The 24,118-nt window shown below is 42.2% G+C and overlaps 1 protein-coding gene across 10 annotated transcripts in view; it reads right to left on the bottom strand.

The window, feature by feature from the left end:
* Positions 1-9,084: 9,084 nt before the first annotated feature.
* The window catches only part of LOC106967094 (gamma-crystallin A), a 30,223-nt gene continuing 15,189 nt past the window's right edge, over positions 9,085-24,118 (bottom strand). For 7 of the 10 annotated variants that reach the window (XM_053215696.1, XM_053215699.1, XM_053215701.1 and 4 more), the window contains 4 exons: positions 19,848-19,935; positions 19,175-19,293; positions 10,594-10,836; positions 9,085-9,379 (listed from right to left, as the gene is read on the bottom strand). In XM_053215696.1, the coding sequence (XP_053071671.1) occupies positions 9,107-9,379; positions 10,594-10,836; positions 19,175-19,293; positions 19,848-19,935 (723 nt within the window). In that variant the 3' untranslated portion in view covers positions 9,085-9,106. The other 3 variants (XM_027052254.2, XM_015063285.3, XM_015063284.3) reach the window with 3 other exon arrangements.

Below are 24,118 nucleotides of genomic sequence, written 5' to 3' on the forward strand. Positions count from 1 at the left end.
CTTGGGGGCTGGGAATTCTCTCTTGTTTCTTTGTGTCCCGGGCCCTAGAGCAGAGGGGTTGGCACATAGTGGGCCCTCAATACCTGGCTTTGACCTGAGAGAAAGCAGATAGTTATGACTTTCCTTCACTTGCTGAGGACTCCCCGAGAGCCTAAATCCTTTCTTCTGCCGGTGGCTGCCCGGAGTACTGCTGTTCTTTGGCATTGTATTCCCTACCTCCTTCAATGTCCTAATCTTGGTATCCTTGCCCTCCTTCAACGACTTAAGATCTTTCTTCTCTCTCCCCCATCACGGACGCTTGCTCACTTGGTAAGGGTGGTTTGAGCTACTGTAAGGAGTAATGTAGAAGCTCTCAAAATACCAACGACCTACTTCCTCAGACTTTTGAGATGTGGATGGCACCCAAGCCAGATGGCAGCCTTTGGATCGTATGATCTCACAGTGTGGTATGGGACCCCTGAGGCCCCTGGGACACTTTCAGGAAGTTCAGAAGGTCAAAACAGTTTTCCCAACAATACCAAGATGTTATTGACCTTTTTTCACCCAGTGGAGTATATGTCCAGAGGCTATATGAGTTGAAGAGATTTGTAAAAATGTCTAATAATGCCAATCCTTTCATTAAATGTTTTTGTTTTGGAAAATACGGTTATTAGTCATAAAAACGTGTTATTTATGTTGACATGTAATAGGTTTACCCTCTAAGGCCTTGCGTCAGAGGCCTACACTCAGGCCCTGTCAGTCGTATGGTTGCCCTGTCGGTTCCAATGGTCAGCTTCCAATGTTCGAGCATCAGGGACCTGGACTGGGGGCGGGTACGGGGTGAGTGGTGCTGTCAGGACCTACACCCTCGCAAGTGACACTGTGACCACCTACCCTGCCTATCCCGTGCCTTGCATCCACACTGCTTCCTCTAAAGCTGTTTTTCTTCCCAGTGTTTACAAACACCATGAAATTGTTGAATAGACACCATTTATGGAGAACGCATTCAGGGACCAACGCCTACACACCTCCATCTGCAAGCACTTCTGCAGTTTCTGTGGCTGTTTGTGTAGTCTCGGTTTCCCCACTTATAAAATAGGAATGGTGATGAAAATCAAATGAGATAATGGATTTGGAAGTACATGGCACATTGTAAAGCAATACCAGTGGTAAAAAAAAATATATCATATCATTCACATTTTAATAAATGCTAAAGATGATAACGTTAATAGAGCTCAGAGCCTGGAGCCTGATTCGGATTCTGTGTCTTGCTGTCTCTCTCTGCCCCTCCCCTACTCTCTCTCTCTCAAAAGTAAAATAAAAACATTAAAAAATGTTATAAATAAAGAAATAAGTTACTGCTTCCGGGCTTCGATGTCATGGTGTCTACACTTCTGCTTATTGTGTACAGACTAAATGCGATCCGTGGATAATTGCATATATTGGAACGCTTGATCTAATTTAGCAAAGGTCTTCTGTTTGGTAATTTTGATTTCACAGTCAAATGACCACTTGAAGCAAGGCACCGAGAAAAGGAATAACATAGGTGAGGGCTGTGCGGTCAGAGCAGAGAGATTCCTTGAAGTCCATCCACTGCTGGTGTCAGACGCCCCAGCACGGAGCGTCCAGCTCTTGCTGTCCACCTGTACGCACCCTGTTGCTGTGGGTAAACAGGTCTGCAGGTTGGAGTGGTCGTTGCTGCACTCAAAAGAGGTAACTTGCGATGGAACGTGCAGTAGGGGAAATCCCCCCAAGAACACGTTGCCGTGAGGTCGTTGACAAACCCCCGTTCTACACCCAGCCCACTGTGGTTGATGGACTGAGAATACAGAAGCCAGGGTCGTCATCAGCCATAGCAGAGACTCAGGGTATGCGTGCTTGTGTGCGTGTGTGGGCGCATTTCAGACCCACCGGTGAGTTAGGCCTGATTTGGCCAACAGTAGCATTTTGCCCTTTTCCTCATTTCTATATTACCAATGCAGTCTTTTTAAATGTGTTTGGCTTTCATTCTCCCTTACCTTATAGCTGTGTGTCCTTTCTGTTAAAGTGCCTTGGAGGTCTTTGAGGCGGTGCGGGAAAGGGAAGTTGATACATAAAGCACAAGTCAGAAGCAGTGTCCCTGCTCTCATTGTTTGATTACACTCTTTCACGTTTAAGTAGAGAAATAGTAGGAATAGACACAATCCAGCTGAAAAACTGTGGGGGCGTGTGTTTTCAATCTTGACAGTGCAGGAGGGCTTATTGGGGAGAACCTGTTCCCATTCTGCCTTTTGAACTCAAGATGTCTGTGAGGATCCGGGCCCAGGGAAGGAATCATCCCTCGATACTGGAACGCCTTCCCTTCCCAGAGGCTTATCAAAGCTCACCCAGTCTTCAAGGCAGCCTAGGCCTGTCTTCCTAGGACACCCCCTCTTCAGGCCAGCTGTTACTCGCCTGTCCCTTCTCCGAGCACCTACATGCACTTCGTCACCACCCAACTTAGTACTGCAGCCTTGCCTTTCTCGTTGAATTCCTTCTTTTCCTTGTCTTCAGCAAGGTCATGAGCTCAAGAATAAGGGCATGTCACACTCCTTTATCCCCCATAATGATTTATCAGTTAGGTGGGTGGATAAATAGAGCCCTGGAAGCATGAAGAACATGAAAAAATAATGATTCTAATTCTATTTTGGAAAACGATAATTCTCCCGTGTGAGGTCACCCGTGTGGACGCTCAGAGACACGGAAGCCATTTTCTCCCACTCACTCAACTACCGCTCTGGTTCCGATGCTTCCTCTTCTGCCTGCCTTTGTTGACCTGGGAGGACTTGAAGGGAGGTAAAAATGGCCCAGAAACCAGGCAGGCTGGTGTGTGCAGAGGGCAGCGAGGCCTGCTCTTGGAGTGGGGAGGTTTTAAGCACCACCGGGGTATGCTGTGAAGGTCTCAGAACTTACCTCTAGTGTCTAAGCGTGAGAGACAAGAGAGGTGGCCTGAGAAAGAGAAGGGAAATGAAGGAAAAAGTGATAAGCAACATTTTTGTGAAGGAAAATGATAAAGAAGATTCTTAGCTACCTCCTTGTACTTTAAAAGATGGATGGATCAATGGAATGAGACTTGGGGTCCCGGGGGCTGCAAGGCATGCTTTGTAATGTCTCTTTGTATTATCAGCCAGCAGCCCAGGCTAAAATATGTCAGAGGTTAGGGCACTGAGGCCAATGAGGCTTTTATCAGAAATATTTGAATACTGAGTTTATCTCTCAAGTTATGTACAAGCATTTTATTTTTCTTTAAAAGTAACTGTAAAACTCTCTTTTGGAAGAACTGGTCTCATTTACATCAGGAAAAAAAATTAGAAAGCTGTTTAAGGTCCTCTAGGAACTCAATAGTTAAATAAACTTGTATATCAAAATATCTGAAAGTATCTACTGTAAGCCTGGCTTCTTCTTTTAAAAAAATTTTTTTTTAATGCTTATTTTTGAGGGGAAGATAGAGCACGAGTTGGGGAGGGGCAGAGAGAGAGGAAAACACAGGATTTGGAGCAGGCTCCAGGCTCTGGACTATCAGCACAGAGCACGATGCAGGGCTCGAACTCACAAACTGGGAGATCATGACCTGAGCTGAAGTTGGACGCTTAACTGACTGAGCCAACCCTGCGCCCCAAGCCTGGCTTCTTGTAAAAACAAAATCATTCATTTAGGAGCCATTATAGTTGCCTGAGGCCTGTTAGGAGCCTCAGTGAAAATAGTTCATTACCCTTTGCCTCTCTCTCCACACAAACGTTTTAGTTTACATGCTGGCTTTTCCTGAAGCATTTGCAGACTTCTCTCCTGACTCACTGGTAACCACTCCCAAGAGAAATCTCTCGAGTTTGTCAGCACATCATTGACATGACACTCTGCTGAAAGAAGCCATGTCTACCTTCATTTAAGTGGTTAGGATTGAAACTGCAGCAAATTTTACAGCACTCATTTGGCTCGGGGTGATGAAATAATAATAGGTATTAATAAATAACCTACCTATTAATAATAGGTATTAATGAATAGCCTACTGTATAAAGAGTGTCTAGTATGTTCCAGACATTGTACCAGGAATCTGGTTCAAAGTACATCATGTAGCCCACACAGCACAGTTATTATGGAAACTCCCAAATGTTTGTGAGATCTGGGGCAAGAGCATAAATCGAGCCCTCTCCAGCTTCTCACTCCCTCACGTGTACACACCCTATCCGCATGCTCCTTGCCCCCTCCACTTCCCATAAACAGCCGCCTTTTGACTCCCAGTGGCCTTGGGAGGATAGGCCAGGCAAAGACTCTCCTTTAAGTCTTGGAAACAAGGGTCTAAATAGAGGGAATTCTGGAGCTCCAGGTGAAAGGTGTGTGGTCTAGAAGAAGTGTAGGCTTGTCTCCAGGATCCAACAGATTTCTGTCCTGTGGGAACGATTATAGCTGGGAGTCTAGAGTAAGGCTCCCTGAAGCACCCAGTTCAAGCCAAGATCTCTGACTAAGTCTAATAACAGTACTGATCACCATAGAGAAACAAATCCAAAAAGGTAGATGTAGCTAGTAAGTGGAGGAACTGGGGATTGAACTCAAGTCTGTCAGCCCCCAAGGCCTAAACTAATTGCCTCTCCATGTAATAATGGTTTGTTTTAGATATTACCTTTCTAGGTATACACTTCTAAATTATACACTTCTAGGTATCTCTTCCCTAAATTACACATTTCTCAATGTCACACTTTTTTTTTTTTTTTGTAATTTGCAAAGGTCCAGCCTCCAACTGGCCTGCTGTGTCCCTCCAAAGCCTGAAATCTTTGGCTTTAACAGTTATGGTAAATTCTAGTGGACTCTTCAATGACTGATTGCTGCCAGGCTGAAGAAATCAGCATTAACTGACCATAAAAAGCTCTGAAATCCCCTGTTTATTTATTTGGGTGTAGACTTCTAAGACAGTAGTATTGGGTAACTGTCAAAGAGACATTGAAGATGTTCACATTTCCTTGACTTAAAAGAATTTTCTGGAAAACAGCTCATTTATTCCAACCCCTTTTCCTTAGCAAGTCCATGTATGTAGCACAATTAGACACAACTGATAGAGTCATGGCTACTAGTAACTGAGCTCCTGCCATAGGCTAGCTTCTGTACATGAGGTAGCTCATATATTCCTCATAAGATTATGCAAGCGGGAAAACTGGGGCTCAGGGAGGGTAAGCAAGTTGCTTAAGGTCACCCAGCCATTAGGTGGTCAAGCCAGAATCCAAGTCCATGGACCTCAAAGTCTGCATTGGTAACCACTGAGATACCCCACTTTGGTAACCACTGAGATACCCCACTTTGAAACCCACAAGAGTCTTAAAGTATCAGATCTGGAAGGAAATACAGAGCTCATCTTGTCCATACCCTTCATTTTATGAAGAAGGAAACTCATGGCAGACTGAGCTTTGTGAGATGAAATACTATTTTCTAAGCTTGTAAATTCACCAGATTAAAACAAAACCAAATCCTAAATTAACAAAGTTATTTTCAGTGACACAGGTCACTTGGCTTTTCATTTTTTTTTAAAAGAGAACTCATATGAAAAAGACCCCAAAAAACAACAAAGCTCATATGTCATTAGTCACCCAACTATAGGACAACACAATGATTTAGCTAGGCCAGCAAGAAAACCTCAAATCTTCTGCATATTTGGTATTGATAAAATCCATAACATTTTGATAATATGTGTATATTTATAATTTATCCCACAAGTTCCTTCAACAAGAAGGAATCTTATTTTAAAAGAATCTTCATTACTTAAGGTTTTATGCAGAGCATTACCTTTTTAAAGATTTATTTATTTATTTGATTTTTTTGTTTGTTTTCAGGTCATCTCTATACCCAACATGGGGCTCAAACTCAAAACCCCAAGATCAAGAGCTGCATGTTCTATCAACTGAGCCAGCCAGGTGCCCCAAAGCATTATTTTTTAAAACATCTTTATTGAGATATTATTCACATACCATACAGTTCACCCATTTAGAGTATATAATTAAGCAATTTTTTGCTTTTTTTTTTTTTTTTTTTTTTGAGAGGGAGCAGGGGAGGGGCAAAGGGGGAGAGAGAGAGAGAGATAGAATCTTAAGCAGTCTACATGGTCAGCGTGGGGTCCTTCTCGGGGCTCGATCTCATGACCATGAGATCATGACCTGAGCTGAAATCAAGAGTCAGATGCTTAACCAACTGAGCCACCCAGGGGCCCCTAAGGTTTAGTGATTTTAGTATACTCATAGATAATGTGCAATCATTGTCACAGTCAGTCTTAGAACATGCACATCACCACAATGAGAAATCCTGTACTCTTTAGTTTCATTCCCTATCCACCCATCCCCCACCCAGCCCTAAGCAACCACTAATCTACTTATGGTCTCTGTAGATTTGCCTAATCTGGGAATTTCATATAAATGGAATCCTATAATACATATTCTTATATGACTGGCTTCTTTCACTTTGCATAATGTTTTCAAGGTTCATTCATGTTATAGCAGGTATCAGTATTTCATTCCTTTCTGTGGCCAAATAATATTCCGTAATATGTATATATGACATTTTATTTATCCAATCATCCATTGATAGGCATTTGGGTTGTTTTCACCTTTTGGCTATTGTGAATAGTGCTGCTATAAACAATGTTTGTTTGAACACTCCTTTCAACTCTTTTGAATATATATCTAGAAGTGGAATTGCTGAGTCATATGATAACTCTATGTTTAACTATTTGAGGAACTGCCAAATTGTTTTCCATAGCAACTGAACCATTTTACGCTTGCACCAGCAACTTATAAGCATGCCAATCTCTCTATGTCCTTACAAATATTTGTGATTTTCTGGGTTTTTTCCCTAAAATTATTATAATTATCCTAATGGGTATTAAGTGGTATCCCCTTGTGGTTTTGATTTGAATTTCCCTAATGACTAATAACGTTGGACATCTTTCCATTTGTTTATTGGCCATTTGTATATCTTCTTCAGAAAGATATATATTCAAGTTTTCTGTATATATATATATATATATATATATATATATATGTATTCTAGACTCTAGATACATGTACTCAGGTATATAGTTCGTAAATATTTTTTTCCCATTCCATAAGCTGTCTTTTCACTTTCTTGATAGTGTCCTTTGATGTGTAAAAGGTTTTAATTATACTTAAGTCCAATTGATTTTGTTGTTGTGGTTTATGCTTTTGGTGTCACATTTAAGAAAGCATTGCCTAATAAAAGATTACAAAGATATATGTTTGTGTTTTCTTCTAAGTTTTACAGCTTGAGTTTTTACACTGAAGTCTTTGATTTTTTTTTTGAGTTAATTTTTATATATGGTGTGAAATAGGGGGTTAACTTCATTCTTTTTCATGTCATTGTCCAGTAGTTTCAGCACCGTTTATTGAAAAGCTACTCTTTCCCCCATTGAATCATCTTAGCATCCTTGTCAAAAATCAGTTGACACATGGGTTAATTCCTGGACATTCGAGTCTATTTTATTCATCTATATGTCTGCCCATATAGACATACAGGTACCCAGGACCTCACTGTCTTGCTTTTTTTGTTCATTTGTTTTTAATGTTTATTTATTTTTGAGAGAGAGAAAACAAGAGAGAGAGTGCACATGCACAAAGAGGGGAGGGGCAGAGAGAGAGAGAGAGAGAGAGAGGGAGACACAGAAGCTGAAGCAGGGTCCAGGCTCTGAGCTGTCAGTGCAGATTGTGACCTGAGCTGAAGTCAGATGTACAAGTGACTGAGCTACCCAGGCACCCCAAAAGTCTCTTGACACATGGGTTAATTTCTGGACTCTCAAGTCTATTGTCTATTTCATTCCCCTCTATGTCTACCCAATGCGAGTACCTCACTGTCTTGATTACTGTTGTTGTGTAGTAAGTTCTGAAATCGAGAAATACTCCTACTTCGCTCTTCTTTCTCAAGATTGTTTTGGCTTCTCTAAGTCCCTTGCATTTCCATATGAATTTTAAAATCAGCTTCTCAATTTTGACAAAGAAGTTAACTGGGACAGGGCACTATTTTTGCTTATATAAATTTGGAAAGAGAATTGGCATTCTGGGAGAGCAGCTTTAAGTGGAAAGAAACTCCAGAGGTACACAGTAAGTAAATATTAATACTTCATTCTGCATGATTGAGTCTTTGGTAATTGAGTCCTGATAAAAATTCATATTGGAATCCAAAACAAAGATGACCATATCGCACCGTTGAAAATGAGGGGACACTGAGGGTGCCTGTATTTTCTGCATTTGTAATGTAGAATAATAATATAATAATTATTGTATAATAATTTAAAAAGAACAAAGTGTGTTCACAATCTTTCCTTATGTTTTCATCATAAGTGTACTGGGATTTAGTGAAGCAGGAATTTCTTATCCACTTGTAGTCTTCAGTAAGGTAATTCAGGCACAGAAAGGGTAAGAAGTGACTTGATCAAAGAGATAAGCCAGTTAAGTAGGGTAACCAACCATCACGGTTTACCTGAGACTGAGGGGCTTCCCACGATGTAGGACTTTAGTTGCTAAAACTGGGAGAGTCCCTAAAAAAACTCATCTGAGTTGGTCACTTTACTACTAGTAATTAGCAGAAGCAGGAACGACTCAGGCCCTTTAACTCTTAGCATACACACTTTTCCTACCAGTTGAACGCATCAAGCATGCTTGACTTTCTCTACCTTGGGAATTCTGGGTAAAAACCCGTCTTCACTCAGCTTTTTTTGACTCGTCTTATCTGAGACTTCAGCTGCCCTAAGCTTTCCAGCAATCTCTTGTCTTTGGTGTCCCAGCCACAACTCATTCTATTTTCTTTTTTCAATAGTCTAATAGTTTTTCGTTCTATCTGCCCTTCCTCTCTTTTGCAGATCGTGGGTTGTAGAAGCAGACATAGTGCTTCTCCCTGCTTCCCATGACGCGAGTGGGGCCTTCACAAATACCGTTGCCTGACCGGGTGGAAGTCCGTAAACACTCAAAACACCTGATCTTCAGCGTCAGGTAAGTTGCCAGGGGTCACCATTCCTTAGAACTCAATTATTGTTTAAATGTGAACAAGAGTCAGTGCCAGGAACACAATTTGTATCTTTATTGCATTTTGACGTGGATCACAACAAGAAACACACAGCCTAGTACAAATCGATGACCCGTCTCAGAGAGCCCACTCTGGCATCCATGGCCCCCCAGTCGTGGTAGCGCCTGTAGTCCCCCGGACTCAGCAGGTACTGCCGCCCCCGGTAGTTGGGCATCTCGTAGAGGACCCAGCAGCCCTCCAGCACGTGGAGGGAGTGGAGCTCATTGAGCCGGAAGCGATCGTGGATACAGGAGCAGTCCTCAGTGAGCTCGGACACAAGGCCTCCGTAGTCATCTCTCTCGTACAGCCTTATCCTGTGAGAGCTGGTCTGTTGTGACAATAAACAAAAGAAGAAAAATCAGTTGTGTGCCTCCCTGATCTCCGTAAAAGTGGCTCAGTCAGCCTGTACCTTCATGAAGCATGGTTTTCAAACCATCAAACCAAACAACCATTCAATGTGTCCTTTCCTCACATTGTTGGAAATTCGTAATAAGTCAGGACAAATATTAAAATAAGACTGACCTGACCAGTGGACTGTCTTGTGGAAGAAACAAACATTGAAATAAAGGTCACAAAAGTCCTTTGTAGGAAACCATCGGGCCCAACTGTATTTAGTGAGTCTGCAGAGAGGATGTGAACTCTTTTCCATTATGGCTGCATATAACTGAGTCCTAACAAGCTTGTTTCTAAGTCGATTTTCCACTCAGAATGTACAACAGTTTGTATTTACTCTGACATGTCTGACATTTTACCAAGTCACCTGAGCCATTTGAAGTTCTTGCTTCAGAGAAATTCCTCTTATATTTATATGTCTTTCTGCATCTGCAAATTTCTCTAGCCTACTTTTGGTTTCACTTCTTGAATCTGCTTGTCATACCACATAATATGGTATCATCAGCAATCAGAAACACAAACTCAACATGTTTGACAAACATGAAGCAGTGCTCTGAGGAGGACCATGGCCCATGAATCTCAATTAATGACCCTGGAGAGAAACTAGGTGATAATGACTCCTGGGAGGCAGGGAGGAAGCTGAGACATATCGTTCTAGTTTCTAGATCCTTATGCCATAGAGGCTGCATAGAAAACAATCACTAATACAGTCAGCACACATTACACTGATATTGTTCTCCCAGAGTCTATTAAGTGTTTCTATCAATAAAAGGTAATGATCTAGAATAGGCTTTTAGCTTTTCTGAGCAAGGTGATGTTTATTTCGAATTTAGGGATCAGCTAAAAGCCACCAAATTTAACTTTAGCGGCTATGTTGTTGTGATTTCTTGTGCCCTAAAAACAATCTTGTCCTTTTTTCTTTTTTAAGTCTTGTCCTTAAGTAAGAAAAAAAAAAAGAGAGAGAGAGACAGGTTCCAGTGATTCATAAGCCTACTCACAATTTTCTTTTCAAGGCTTGAGAGCCAGGCATTGCTATCCTTACTGTGAACACTAGTCCTGGGTTGAAACAAACTGACTTTTTTACAAACAGGAATTTATGACGACGGATCAGTGATGCTTTCGCATCAGTCTGGTTGAAGCAAGACTCACGTAAGGGATGGCCCGGCAGGAGCGGACCGAGTCGCTGAGGCCCATCCACTGCTGGTAGTCCGGGTAGTCCCCGCGCCGCAGAAAGTACTGGTGGCCCTGGTAGTTGGGGCGCTCGTAGAGCATCCAGCAGCCGCTGTCCACGCGGATGGAGTTGCAGCGGCTCAAATAGGGCTGCAGGTTGGGGCAGTCGCTGCTGCACTCGTAGCAGCGGCCCTGGAAGCCCCGGTCCTCGTAGAAGGTGATCTGAGGTGGAAAACAAGGGGACAGCCAGAAGTCAGCGGGGGAAGTGCCCTGAACACAGCAGGCGCTCAACAGACATGGCATGGCACCTCGCTCGGGTGGCTCACCTTCCCCATGGTTGTCGGCAGCGATGATCAGCGTCCAGGGTGATGGGGACAAGAGTGGCAGCCGGTATATATAGCAGGAGGGCTGCTGCGTTGGCAAGAACAACACAAAAGGGGCCTGGGGGTAGTGCGTGAGGGGATTTCTATGTTCTCTCTCTTTTTTTCATTTGGGATCATGGGGCAGGGGGCTCTCATTCTCTCTGGCATTTTCGAGTTCTCCTCACTAGCTCCAGTGAAAGGAATTGAAGTCAGCAGAGCCATTATGACCTTGGAGACAAAGGGCGCACTTCTCATCCTATGCAGCTCTCTAGAAATACATTACATGCCCAGCATTTTGTGGTGTTTGCCTATGGAAACTGCTGAGATGAGGTTGGTGGTTCCATCTGGGGTGACTCATGACAATCCTACGAGTTCCAGAAGGACTTGAAGTGCTAAGGGTGACCAAAAAAATCCTCTAATTGAGCGACAATTACATTTTCTAAACTACCTCATCACTATGATATGGTTTTGATAAAAGCATTTTGCGTATGCTTATGTAGGGGAAAACAAAGATAACAACGGTGTAAGTATCCACCAAAATGTCAGTTGTGGTTATCAATAAATGGCAAAGTGATAGGTCCTAGTTTTATGTTTTTATTTCTCCTTTTGGTTGTTTTTGATTGCCTTATTTTTTTTACATAAGTATATATTACTTTCATGGGATGAGAAACAAACTCAATTTGTAATGTATAACTTTGAGTTCCTGGTGAAAAGCAGCAAATTTTGAAACTAAGTATATTTTGTTTTGAGTTCGAACACTTCTCCTTGGGCTAAAAATAAAGAGATTTCCCGAGACCCTGTGAGACCCTCTGAGAGCAGGAAAACATACAGGATCCTTCCATTCCCTCTCTCCCACCAACGGTCGTCTAAGGTTGCTTTTTGTTTTCAGAACTAGCATCATGATTTGCCTGATTTTTCCTTTCCTGGAGTGTCACTGCTTCCTAGAACCCAAGTGACTGCCCAAAGAGCTTTCTCCACCGCTGCCAACCTATTGACTCGTCTTTGTCCCCTGTGGGTATGTCGAAAGATGGCAGTTTGTGATTCATGGAGGGCTCCGAGAGGATAGCCAACCACAGCTACCAGTGAGTGTTCACAACACCATTTGGGCAAGTCCTTGGGCAGCACGTGAAGCAGATGTGCAGATGGCAAAAGGAGAGACAGCAATAGCCACAGAGGAAAAAAAAATGTTCCCTCACAATTAGCAGGGCTAGACCAAAGAAAACCCGGCGAAGTCCTAGGAAGCTAGACAGTGTATGCACAGGTCACTGATGTATCTTCAGTCTCCACCTAGTGCTGCAGGCCTCAGGTAAACCTCAGTTACAGCCGCAACTGAACCCGTGTGGAAAAGGCGCCATCGGTCTCCCCAGCCATACCACCGCATCGGGACACCCCACCATTTTCAGCAAAAGCCAACAAACGAAACACCGGTTTTTGCACCTGTTTCTGCAGAAAGGTGACACATCAAAACCTCAGAAGGGGTGAAATCTGTACTCACGTTCATTTGGTCAAATTATTGCTACATGTATTTACAAGCTACACCAGTGCTTAATCAGCATTTTGCAAAGTGCTGAAGGACTAGAACATTTTCTTTTCCTAGTAGATATTATATTTATTGAAAGAAAGCCTACACTCATTTTTCCTTTACTGCTTTATTGAAAGGATTTTAAATGTCTCCATCGGAGAACATAGTTAAGGGCAGTGAATGACAGATTAATTTGATTTGGGGTCAAAACTTCGGGAAACTGCCTCCTACCCCCCTCACTCTGCAGTACTCAGTGCTAAACACTTGTGGCATTGCTGCAAAGCCAGTCTGTTCTGACGTAGAAATACTACATAGTCTCGAAATTCTCCGACCAGCCGTCTTCCAGTGACAGTGAAGTAGCTTAAGATATACATTTTTTAAAAACCACACTCTAGCCACACAATAGGATTCTAAGAGAAGGAAGCCCAACATCCAAAGTAACCCTTCAACAAACTTTGCACCAAAAGCTAACCATAAAGAAAAACGGTGCTGGCAAGAGTTACAGTGTTAAGATGATGTTTCTTTTCCCCTCCTGGAGACTGTATTATAGACTCTCCTGGTGCAATTCCATGTTTCTAAGTGACCTGCAGAATAAAAAAAAAAAAAAAAAAAGATTTTGGTATCAAGCACATCAGTTTCAGATGTACACAGACATTAGCTTTCGGTCTATAGGGAGTTAAGGTCAAATATCAAATACTAAGTTACTGACAAAGATGGATTAAAATACATGTAGGAACAAAAGAATATCCATGGAATTGTTCTGAGAGGTTTGGAAATTGAGTTATATTTCTCAACTAAATACAGTATCGGATCCCACACTGAATCCTGTACAGAAAGGAAAAATGTTTAGAAAAGGACACTATTGGGCCACCTGGGTGGCTCAGTCAGGTGAGTGTTCCATTTTGGCTCAGCTCATGATCTCACAATTGATGAGTTCAAGCCCCACATCAGGCTTTGGGCTGACAGCACAAAATAAATCAACATTTTTTAAAATTTTTAAAAAAGAGAAGGACATTATTGGGTCAATTGACAAAATTGATATAGAGGTGGTAGATCATATAAAAATATCAAATTTGGAGGCACCTGGGTGGCTTAATCTGTTAGGTGTCCAATTCTTGATTTCGGCTAAGGTCATGATCTCACGGTTCATGAGATCGACCCCCACGTTGGGCTCTACACTGAGAAGGAAGAGCTTGCGTGGGATTCTTTCTCCCTCACTCTCTGTCCCTCCCCAACCTGTGGGCATGCATGAATATGCTCTCTCTCTCTCTCAAAATAAATAAATAAACTTAAAAAAATTATGTACTATATACCAAGAGAAAGAGAGAGACACAGAGGAAGAGAGAGTGACAGAGGCAGATAAAATGGTAATGCTAATGGAGCAAAACACTGATAATTGGTGAACCTGAGTAAAAGGTGTATGAGGAATCTGTGCCATTCTTGCAAACTTCCTCCAAGCTCAAAATTACTTCCAAAGAGAAACATAAATAATAAAAGTTATACTTCTTTTGACTAACTGTACCCAGAGCAAATCAATCTTTTTTGCCCCTGAGCAGTTGCGTGTTTTTCTTATACTATATTGTCTTGAATTGTTAATATATTTCTTTGAATTTAAACTTGAATCGCCCTCTCTCCATTTCTGATGAAGGGATGCTGAAGTCTCCAGCTATGATAGTGGAGTCAGCGATTTCTCCTTGCAGCCTTACCTGTTTTTACCTCCTGTGCTTTGATGCTCTGTTGTCCCATGCGCACATGTTAAGGATTGTCTTCTCGGAGAATTGACCCCTTTATCATTTTATAATGCCTTTCTTTATCCCTGACAATTTTCCTTGCTTTGAAGTCAGCTCTGTCAGAAATTAGTACAGCTTTTCCTTGCTTTTGATTAGTGCTGGCATGATTTATTTTGTCTGTCCACTTATCGTTAATCTATATGTACCTTTATATTTAAAGCGGGTGTCTTGTAGACGACACATAACTAGGTTTTGTTTTTCGATCCACTCTGACCGTTTCTTTTTTTTTCTGCTTCATAATTTCATCATGAAGACATTCATGCAGAAGAGTTGAAATATTTGTACAATGAAGATACACACGCCCCCACCTGGATTCTCCAGTTAACAGTTTGGATTTTCTCCTCTCTGCTTCCATCGCTCTCTCTTCTTGCATGCTGTGTTCCTTACCTATTAGAGCTCTTAGCATATTAATCATATTTGTTTTAAATTCCTGGTCTGATAATGCCAACATCCCCTGCCGTATCTGTTTGTAATGCTTGCTCTGTCTCTTTCAATTATGTTTTATGCACCTTACTATACCTTGTCATTCTTTCTTGATAGATACGATGTACTGGGCAAAAGGAACTCTCTGAATACGCCTTTAGTGATGTGGTGCTGTGGTGTGTGTTGCGGGGGGGGGGGGGGAGGGAATAGTTCAATAGTCCTCTGATTAGAACGCAGTCTTTGGTGAGCCTGTGTTTCTGGACTGTGAGCCTCACAAGTGTTTCTCAGTTTTTCTTCTCCTCCAGCTGGGACAAGACGACTACAGCTAACTGGAGTTGGTATTTCCCTTCCTTTTGGTCAGCTGGGCTCTGATAAAACCCCAGAAGGTGAGGTTCTAGTTAACTAGTTTCCACTTGGGGCAGGCCAGGTTAAGAACAGCGTGCTGTATTTAAACACGATTCCTTTTCTCCTCCTGCTGCTGGAAGCATGAAAGGAATTTTCTCCAATACTTACTGTGAGAGCCTGCAGAGCTCCTGGAGGTAAATTTCACAATATTGTGGGTGTCCTGCTATGACTGGTCCCCTGGAATTGTTAACCCTCTGAGTTGTCTGCACTGAGGTTCCCTTAATTTGCCAATTACAGTTGAGGTTTTCATACTCCAATGCTGTATCCCTGGAAGCTTCCACTTGTGAGTCTTTGCTCTCATAAACCGTAACTTCCTATATCCACCTGTCTGTCTCTCCAACTTTTGGGGGCAGAGGTTTGCCTTTTGACCTCCCCTGTCCTGCAGATCCAAGAGGAGTTCATTTCTCAGCCTGTTCAGCTTTTTACTTGTTAGGATGAGCGGCAGTTTCTAAACTGTGTGGAACCAGAAACCAGAAACCCTCAAATTGCCCTCTCTCTGTATCTTGTTCCGGTCCATGATCTTGTGATTTTGTCAGGAGTGATAGTAACGGAAGCACTTGTATTCTGGCTAGCTAGGTCCCGGCACTTTGCTCAGCCCTTCCACATAGGCAGTCCTTGTAGTGACCTTATGAGATAGGTACCGCTGTAATCCTCTCTTTACAAATGGGAAAATGAAGCACAGAGGGATTCACTTAACAATTCACTCCAGTTATTAAATGGGAGAATCAAGAGTCAACTCTGAGCTGTGTGACTCCGGAGTCCATACTCTTAATCATTATAGCATGCTGTTTTCTAGCTCTTTTGTATGGTCCTGTCCATTCCGAATCCATTTCCTGGTAACGTGCTCAATGTCAACACTTTTCTAGGGTATGGTGTTGCTCATATTCATTTTGACTAAGAAATGAGGAGCACCTGGGTGGCTCAGTTGGTTAAGCATCCAACTCTTGATTTTGGCTCAAGTCATGAGCTCACATTTCATGAGTTTGAGCCCCGCATTGGGCTCTGTGCTGACAGTGTGGAGCCTTGCTTGGGATTCTCTGTCTCCCTCTCTCTCTGCCCTTTGCCCACTCGCTCTCTCAAAAATAAACATTAAAAAAATTAAGAAATGAATTACCAATGTCAATATAATACAAAAGAAATCTTTAAAACTACTTTCCAAATTACCTGGATTAAAAAAATATATGTTCTCCTTGTCCCTTACTTTATGAAGCAATTCTGTGGCTGGAAATAAATAGAAAGTTCTGAATGAGGCATCGTTTTATCTTGAGGTTGTAAATGTTCACCAGTTAAAAGACATGGTACAATATCCATAAAACATATGGATAAAAAGACTAGGAAGCTCAAATATATAATTTGAAAAACTTCAAGCAATAAACTGTGAAAGCATATTTTCCATTTAATAAAGATATTGCTTTCATTAATTTCTTTGTTATTTCTAACAAATCAATAGGACACATGTATGTATATTTATATGTACATGTACAACAAATATTTTAATATCACAAGAGATATTAACGGTGGTTATTTCTGAGGAGTAGGACAGGAGTGTGGGGAAGGCGGAATTCTTTTATTTTTCAGTTTATATTGCCTGTATTGTTTGAAAGTTTTACTATAAGCACATATTACTATTATAATGTTTTGAGCTAATTTAAAAAGTACATTACCCAGGAGTTGGAAAAGATGCCTAACGTACACAAAGGAAGAAGAATGAACGAAAGTCATAAATGTGTTTTCTGCTGTTTGATTATCAAGAACAGGACTTTATGGAAGGGATCCACCTCAAGACCTGGCCCTACTGCAAAATGGGCACTTGTTTTTTGGACACTCCTGGGCTTACAGGCAGTAATTAGCCTATAGAAACGGCTGGTCCCTAGAAATGAGCCTGTCGGTCAGTGTAGACAGAGCACAGTGGTTTGAGAGCACTCAGGACAATGCAGTTTATTGCCAATTCAGTAATGAACAATAATTACTGAATATCCACTGCTTGCAAAGCACTATATATACATGTGGGAAATAATAAGGAAAGAAAAGATCTGCTTCCATCAAGAAGCCAACAATCCTCAATGGCGGTGGAAGAAAACACACAGGAAATGAAATTGTATTTTCAAAAAAACATACCAGTGAGTCATCTTGTGAGCCAGATTTTCGGCACCTAAGATGCATAAATGGGCCTATGAACTCCCGTTTTAGAGATCTGCTTTTTCATAATTAAGTTTAACATCTAGATATCACTGTGTGTGTGTGTGTGTGTGCACATGCATACATGAGTGCACATCTATGTGTTATTTCTGGAGTTGTTACTTTTTTTCCTGTTGTTTTGTTTTACTTTCTAAAACTTGCCATCTCCAAACTCATATTTAAAAAAAAGAACAACAGCACACACATCTTACTTCAAATAGTTCTTCAGTAACACAGATACGGTTCTAGAAAAGCCACGTCTTTAAATCTCATTATAGCAAATATCTTTAAAAGAAAACAATATAGTAAACCTTTCCCAATAGTGGGATTGCTATGTTACTGGAACAACACTTATTTTTTTTTAAATTTTTTTTTTTACATTTATTTATTTTTGAGAGACAGAGAGAGACAGCGTGAGCAGGGGAGGGGCAGAGAGAGAGAGTGAGACAGAATCAGAAGCAGGCTCCAGGCTCCGAGCTCTCAGCACAGAGCCGGATGCGGGGCTTGAACCCACGAACCGTGAGATCATGACCTGAGCCGAAGTCGGAAGCTCAACCGACTGAGCCACCCAGCTGCCCCAGAACAACACTTCTTAAAACCCTGATATGACCAAAGAATTCAGGCAGTTCCTAAAGCAATTGTTATGATAAGGATACATTTCTTACCAGCCAATAGTTTGCCTCTAAAACCTGAATAAATCCTGAGCCCTGTGTGGTCCAGTCTATTCAGAGATTCACATTAAAAAATGAACAGTACAGCAACCAAAGTAGATAAAATTTTTTTTATTTTGTTAAAGTAATTTTTTTAAGTTTCTTGATTTATTTTTGAGAGACAGCATGCGCAGGGGGGAGGCAGAGAGAGAATCCGAAGCAGGCTCCGCACTGTCAGTGCTGAGTCAGTCCCATGCGGGGCCTGAACTCACGAAACCATGAGATCATGACCTGAGCTGAAACTGAGAGTCAGACGCTTAAGGGACTGAGCCACCCAGGTGCCCCCTAAAAAGAAATTTTAATTTTCACTTGTGTTTCTGAAAGCAAACCCAATTCATAATCCAGTGTACCAAGTTTCAAAATTCCCTTTCCTTTTCCTAGCTTATAGCCCTGCTGCTGACCCACAGTCCCTCATTCTGCAAAGCCCTAAAATATCCCAGACGCCCAGCTGTCCCACTTATCTGACTCTTGCCCCTCTCAGCTTTTATTATGTTGACCAACTGGGTTTCCTGACGTCTTTATAAATTTCCTTTTCACTTTGCACATTACAGTAAAGAGCCAGGGCGGGAAGGGCAAAGAACTCGCTTGCCTTTTTCCTTCTTCTCCAGCCCAGTGCCTCTCTGACCTTTCTCTGAATTCTGCAGCACAAACGTGCCAGGAATCGGATGGACAGGGCAGAAGCAGCAGAGATGCAAAGCAGGCAAAGATAAAGTTTCATTAATGTGAAAGGGACCAAGAAGGGAAACACTTAGGACACAGGCATTCATATAAATCTCCTCAACACATTTACTTGAATCAAAAAATAACAGCTGATTAATTTGTGAATAGTATTTCTTAAGTGCTAAAAGATAATAATGGCTAGTATTTATTTAGGGTTTACTTTGCACCAAGCACTAATCTAATCTCTTAAAATGCATAATCCCAGTTACTCATCCCAACAACCTGGACAGTAGGTAACCTTATTTTTCCTGTTTTGTCGAGGGGGAAACTAAGGCACAGAGAGGGTAAGTAGCTTGTCTGAAGTCACACAGCTTCACACAGCAAGGAGTGGCTTGATATTCAGACCCACAGCATCTCTCTCCAAAGGCTAGACTTTTAACCACAATGTAGGTAAAATACTCCCCAAACTCTCCGTTATCAGTTTGGTCCAATTTGCATTTTTAGACCTACTTTGTTCTTGGGCTGGATGTCCAAAGATACATTTTTTGATGATTTCCATGCTGTGACATGTACTTCCCTTGCAGAGATGCTGGCGGTGTTTTTGTTTGCTCCCCTTCTTAACTTGACACCTAGAGACACATGCAGTAACCATATCGGTATAAGAAACTTTTTTTAAAAAAATGAGTCCACCCACGGTTTTAGATTCTTCCCTTCTAGAGTGCTTTGCTTCCAGGGCTGCCTGGGTGGCTCAGTCGATTAAGCGTCCGACTTCACCTCGGGTCATGATCTCTTGGTTCACGAGTTCCCGCCCCACGTGAGATTCTGTGCTGACAGCTTGGAGCCTGGAGCCTGCTTCAGATTCTGTGTCTCCCTCTCTCTCTGCACCCACCCACCCCCTACTCCCCTCTCTGTCTCTGTCTCAAAAATGATTAAGAACATTTTTAAGAATTAAAAAAAAAAAAAATTAGAGTGCTTTGCTCCCAATGCTAAAGGGTCTGAGAAATAAGACTTCTCTGACTTCTATAAAATGAAGGGAAATTAAGTCATGGATGCTTCTGGTTTGTTTTTTCTTTGCTCAACTGGACAGAAGAATCTTATTGCTATAACAACTTTGGCCTTACTTTGTGTATTCACCTCCTAGTTTTACTTAAATTTCTCAAGCAGTGGAAGTAAGCAGGCTTACCCTGTTTGCGGGCGTATTCTGCTGCTTTGGGTGCCGTTAACATGGCAAAGGGGTGCAAGGAGAGGCGGAAAGGTGGAGCTCGGGGAACCTGAAAGGAAAACAGTCTTATTTTTAGTTTTTAAATTAAAAAAAAAATTAATGTTTATTCATTTGAGACAGAGAGAGAGAAAGCGCACAAGCAGGGGAGGGGCAGAGAGAGAGAGAGAAAGAGAGGCATAGAATGTGAAGCAGGCTCCAGGCTCCAAGCTGTCAGTGCAGAGCCCGTCACTGGGCTCGAACCCACGAATCCCGAGAGCATGACCTAAGCCTAAGTCAGACGCTAAACTGACTGAACCACCCAGGCGCCCCTTAAAAAAATTTTTTTAATGTTTATTTATTTTTGAGAGAGAGAGAGAGAGAGAGAGAGAGACAGAGACAGAGTGCGAGCAGGGGAGGGGCAGAGAAAGAGGGAGACACAGAATCCGAAGCAGGCTCCAGGCCCTGAGCTGTCAGCACAGAGCCCGACGCGGGGCCCAAACCCACAAACTGTGAGATCATGGCCTGAACCAAAGTCCAATGCCTAACCGACTGAGCCACCCCAAACAGTCCTGTTTTTAAAAGCTGCACACATTTTGTGCCGTTAACAGCCGCGAGTTGCGGCACTTGGTCTGTAGAAGCAGCCGTAGGCCCCTCACACAGCATGGACGTCTGCTGGTGGAACTCATGCCTCACATCGTATGCACGTTCATTCTCTGCCTTTGCTGCCGGGCTTGGTCCCCTTTGCCCGGAAGGCTCGTTCACACGCTGACCCCGCTCCTCACATCGTGATAACCACGCCCTCCTTTCCTGCCTACAGGCTCCTCCTTTTCCATTGAGCTAGAGCTCAGATATCATCTTTTCTGAGAAACTCGCCCCGATGTCTCCCACCTCCACTCTCCTATGCTGGCACGCCACCCCCCCACCTTACCCCCAGGCAGAATTACTGACTCACTCCTCTGTGAACTCAAAGCATGCACTCACGTAGAAGAGCCGCAGTGTGTAATATCTGCACTTAGTCATAACCCACGGTCTGCTGCTCTACACTGGGGACTTCTTGAAGGTTAGGACTGTCTCTTCATTCGTTCATTCCTTCAGTGAGTTTTCACTGAGCACCTACTACAGGCCAGGCCCTCTTTTAGGAGCGGTGGTTACTGAGACAGACCAGGTTCCTGCCCTTCTGGAGCTGAGTAAGGAATCACAAACAATAAATGATTGGACAACTAGGGTAATCCTACATTGTGATGGGCTTCATAAGTGAAACAAGATGGTGTACTAGCAAGTGACTGGATAGCCATCACTTCAGAGTGGCCAGAGGAAGCCTCTAGAAGGAAGCAGTGTTTCAGCTGAGATTTCCAGAGTGAGTGGCCGACGGCCCTGGGAAGAGCTGGAGAGGAGTACTCCGGGCAAAGGGAATGAGAAGGTCCTCTTGGAATAACCTGTGTTTCCAGACACAGAAAGGAAGCCAGGGTGGCGAGAGCATGGCGAGAAAGGGGAAATTGTAGTTGGGGCTGAGGAGGGAGGCAGGAGCCAGATGCCCTGGGTCCTTGTTGGCCATGGTGTGGAGCTTACGTTGTATCGATTCCAGGAATCAATGGAAGCCACTGACATTTGTTTAAGCAGTAGGTTAACCAGGTCTGGTTTAGCTCTGCTGCCGTGTGGAGAACGGGTTGGAGTGTGGAAGCAGGGAGCCCAGTAGGCTAATTTAACCTTTGCTCTCCAGTGCCTTAGAGAGGAGGCCCTCAAGTGTCATTGGCTGGTTGAATAACTCCCATTCCAGTCAAACAATAGTGGTTAACAGCAGACACTTTAGTTCCAGACTGGCTGGCTGTGAAGGCAGGCTGCACCATCTACAAGATGTGTGACCTTGGGCCTGTCACCTAACTCCTCCTGTTTCTTCACGTGATAATAATAACACCGGCAGTGACCTTACAGGGTTGTGGTAGGGACTGAAAAGTTAACATATGTAAAGGACTTAAAATACTGCTTGGCACATAGTACCATATATTAGCTTTCAAATTAATGACAACAGTAATTATTATTTATGTTTGTTATCGCCATGATAATCATCATCTTCCTCCCTGACTCATCTCTCTCTATTGTAGTGAATTACCCAGGGCAACAACTTGGCCACCATTTCCTTTACAGGATCCTGCCTGGAAATAACTAATCGAATAACTAATAACAAATAACTACTCAGAGCCAGCAGGCCTGAAGTAATTCATATCCCTCTGCAAGACCAACAAGTTTCTGCTTTCTCACCGAGAGAGCTTCAGGCATTACATTTACAGAATTTACAGAACTCTTATTTCTAAGGAGCAAGATGTGATTATACAATTCTCTTTATGTGTACATTTCAACAAATATGGCATTTCATCAATAGGACACTTTTACATGATATGTAACTGAGGCAAATACCGAAAGACAAGGACAATAAAATAAATACCCATTTTTAGATTTCCAGGTCAGTAGAACATTTCTACCCTATCATCCAAACTCTTAATGATCAAGTTCCCACATCACTGGTATTCCTTCAAAGTAAGTAGAAATCTTCATTTCCACGAGAATTTGAGTTTAAGATAATTGTGTGGTTTATATATAGGTGGGATTTGGCGGGAGGGGGGGATAGTTTTTATTTTTTATTTATTTTATTTTATTTTTCTTTAAAGTTTATTTATTTTGAGAGAGAGAGGGAGAGAAAGAGAATTCCAGGCAGGTTCCACACTGTCAGCAAGGAGCCTGACGGAGGGAAAGGCTCATGAACTGTGAAATCATGACCTGAACCAAAATCAAGAGTTGGACACCTAACAGACTGGGTCACCCAGGCGCCCTGGGGGTGTATTTTTTTGTGAAGGAAGGTACTGTATTTATGTATTATTTTGCAATTTTCAATAAGAATAACTGAGCAGAGAGCCAGGAGAAGCCTGTGTTCCTTACCACCCTGTGGAACCTTGGTAGTGGCCCTGAGCTGCCCACCTCCAGACTCCTTCACATGAGAAACAGACTCTGGTTTTCACAATTACTATAGGTTTTTGGTTATTATCACACAGAAAACATGGATTAAATAATAAATGAGGTTGTGTTCTCTTTGTTGACAGAATAGTTTATAGCCACCTAAGCAGGAGCCCTTCTAAATTTGACCTCAGCTTTCGCAGCGCCTGGGTGACTCAGTAGGTTAAGCTTCTGACCCTTGATTTCGGCTCAGGTCATGATCTCACAGTTTGTGGGTTCGAGGCCCTCATCGGGCTCTGTGCTGACAGTGTGGAACCTGCTTAAGATTCTCTCTCCCTCTCTGTCTGCCCCTCTCCCACTCATTCTCTCTCTCTCTTTCTTTCTCTTTCTCAAAATGAATAAATAAACTTAAAAAAATAAATTTGACCTCAGCTTTCCTTTTTTTTTTAATTAGAAAATATGTTTATTTGAGAAACAAAATCCCTGCTTTAACTACATCTGTAACAAAATAAGAGGGATACAATTAAAGTAGTAAATGTTTAGAGAGAAAAATTTATAGCTTTAAGTGTATATATTAGAAAAGCTCAAAATCAATGATTTAAGCTCCCTGCCTTAAACTGGACAGAGAGGAGCACATTTGCTCAAATAAAAGAGAAGGAATGAAATAATAAAGAATTCCAAAAAAATAGAAAACAAGTACACTACAGGAAAAAGAAAATCAAAGCCAAACCTCAGCCTTCTTTTCAATGGCTAGCGTATTTATAGAGTATACCTGCTATCCAGCATTGTAAAAAATTAAACATAAGCATAAGCAACGGCCTCTGTCTTCAAGAAGCAGATATCTATTCAGAAACATGGCCCTAAAACACAGAAAGTAATAAAAGGAGGATTCGTATTGGTGGGGCGATTATTCCTATGAGAACGGCCCTTCAGAACAACATATGCCAGGTATAAGAGAAAGAAAACTGGCTTCTACGTTGTTCTCAATGCCTTTGAAGATTCAAGACTTGGTGTTTTTCATGCTCTAGCTCCCTATCCACTGGGGAAGACAGACCCTGATGATTTTAAAGGTCACTGCCAGCTCAAATATTCTATGGTCCTGATAATCTGATGGCTCATGCAAGCAGTTCCTATAGCTTCCTGTGTGGTTTGTATGAGAAATTATTTTCAAAGTAGGATGAAATTTAAATCCTAAACCTAGAGTTGACTGTACATTCTTTTTTCCTTTAAAGCTATTTCCTAATATCATCATCGTGTCAGTGTGGAAGTATTATGGCAATTCTTATTTCTTGATTCAAGTTCTC

Source organism: Acinonyx jubatus, chromosome C1 (genome assembly GCF_027475565.1).
Source record: "Acinonyx jubatus isolate Ajub_Pintada_27869175 chromosome C1, VMU_Ajub_asm_v1.0, whole genome shotgun sequence".
NCBI classification, from domain to species: Eukaryota; Metazoa; Chordata; class Mammalia; order Carnivora; family Felidae; genus Acinonyx; species Acinonyx jubatus.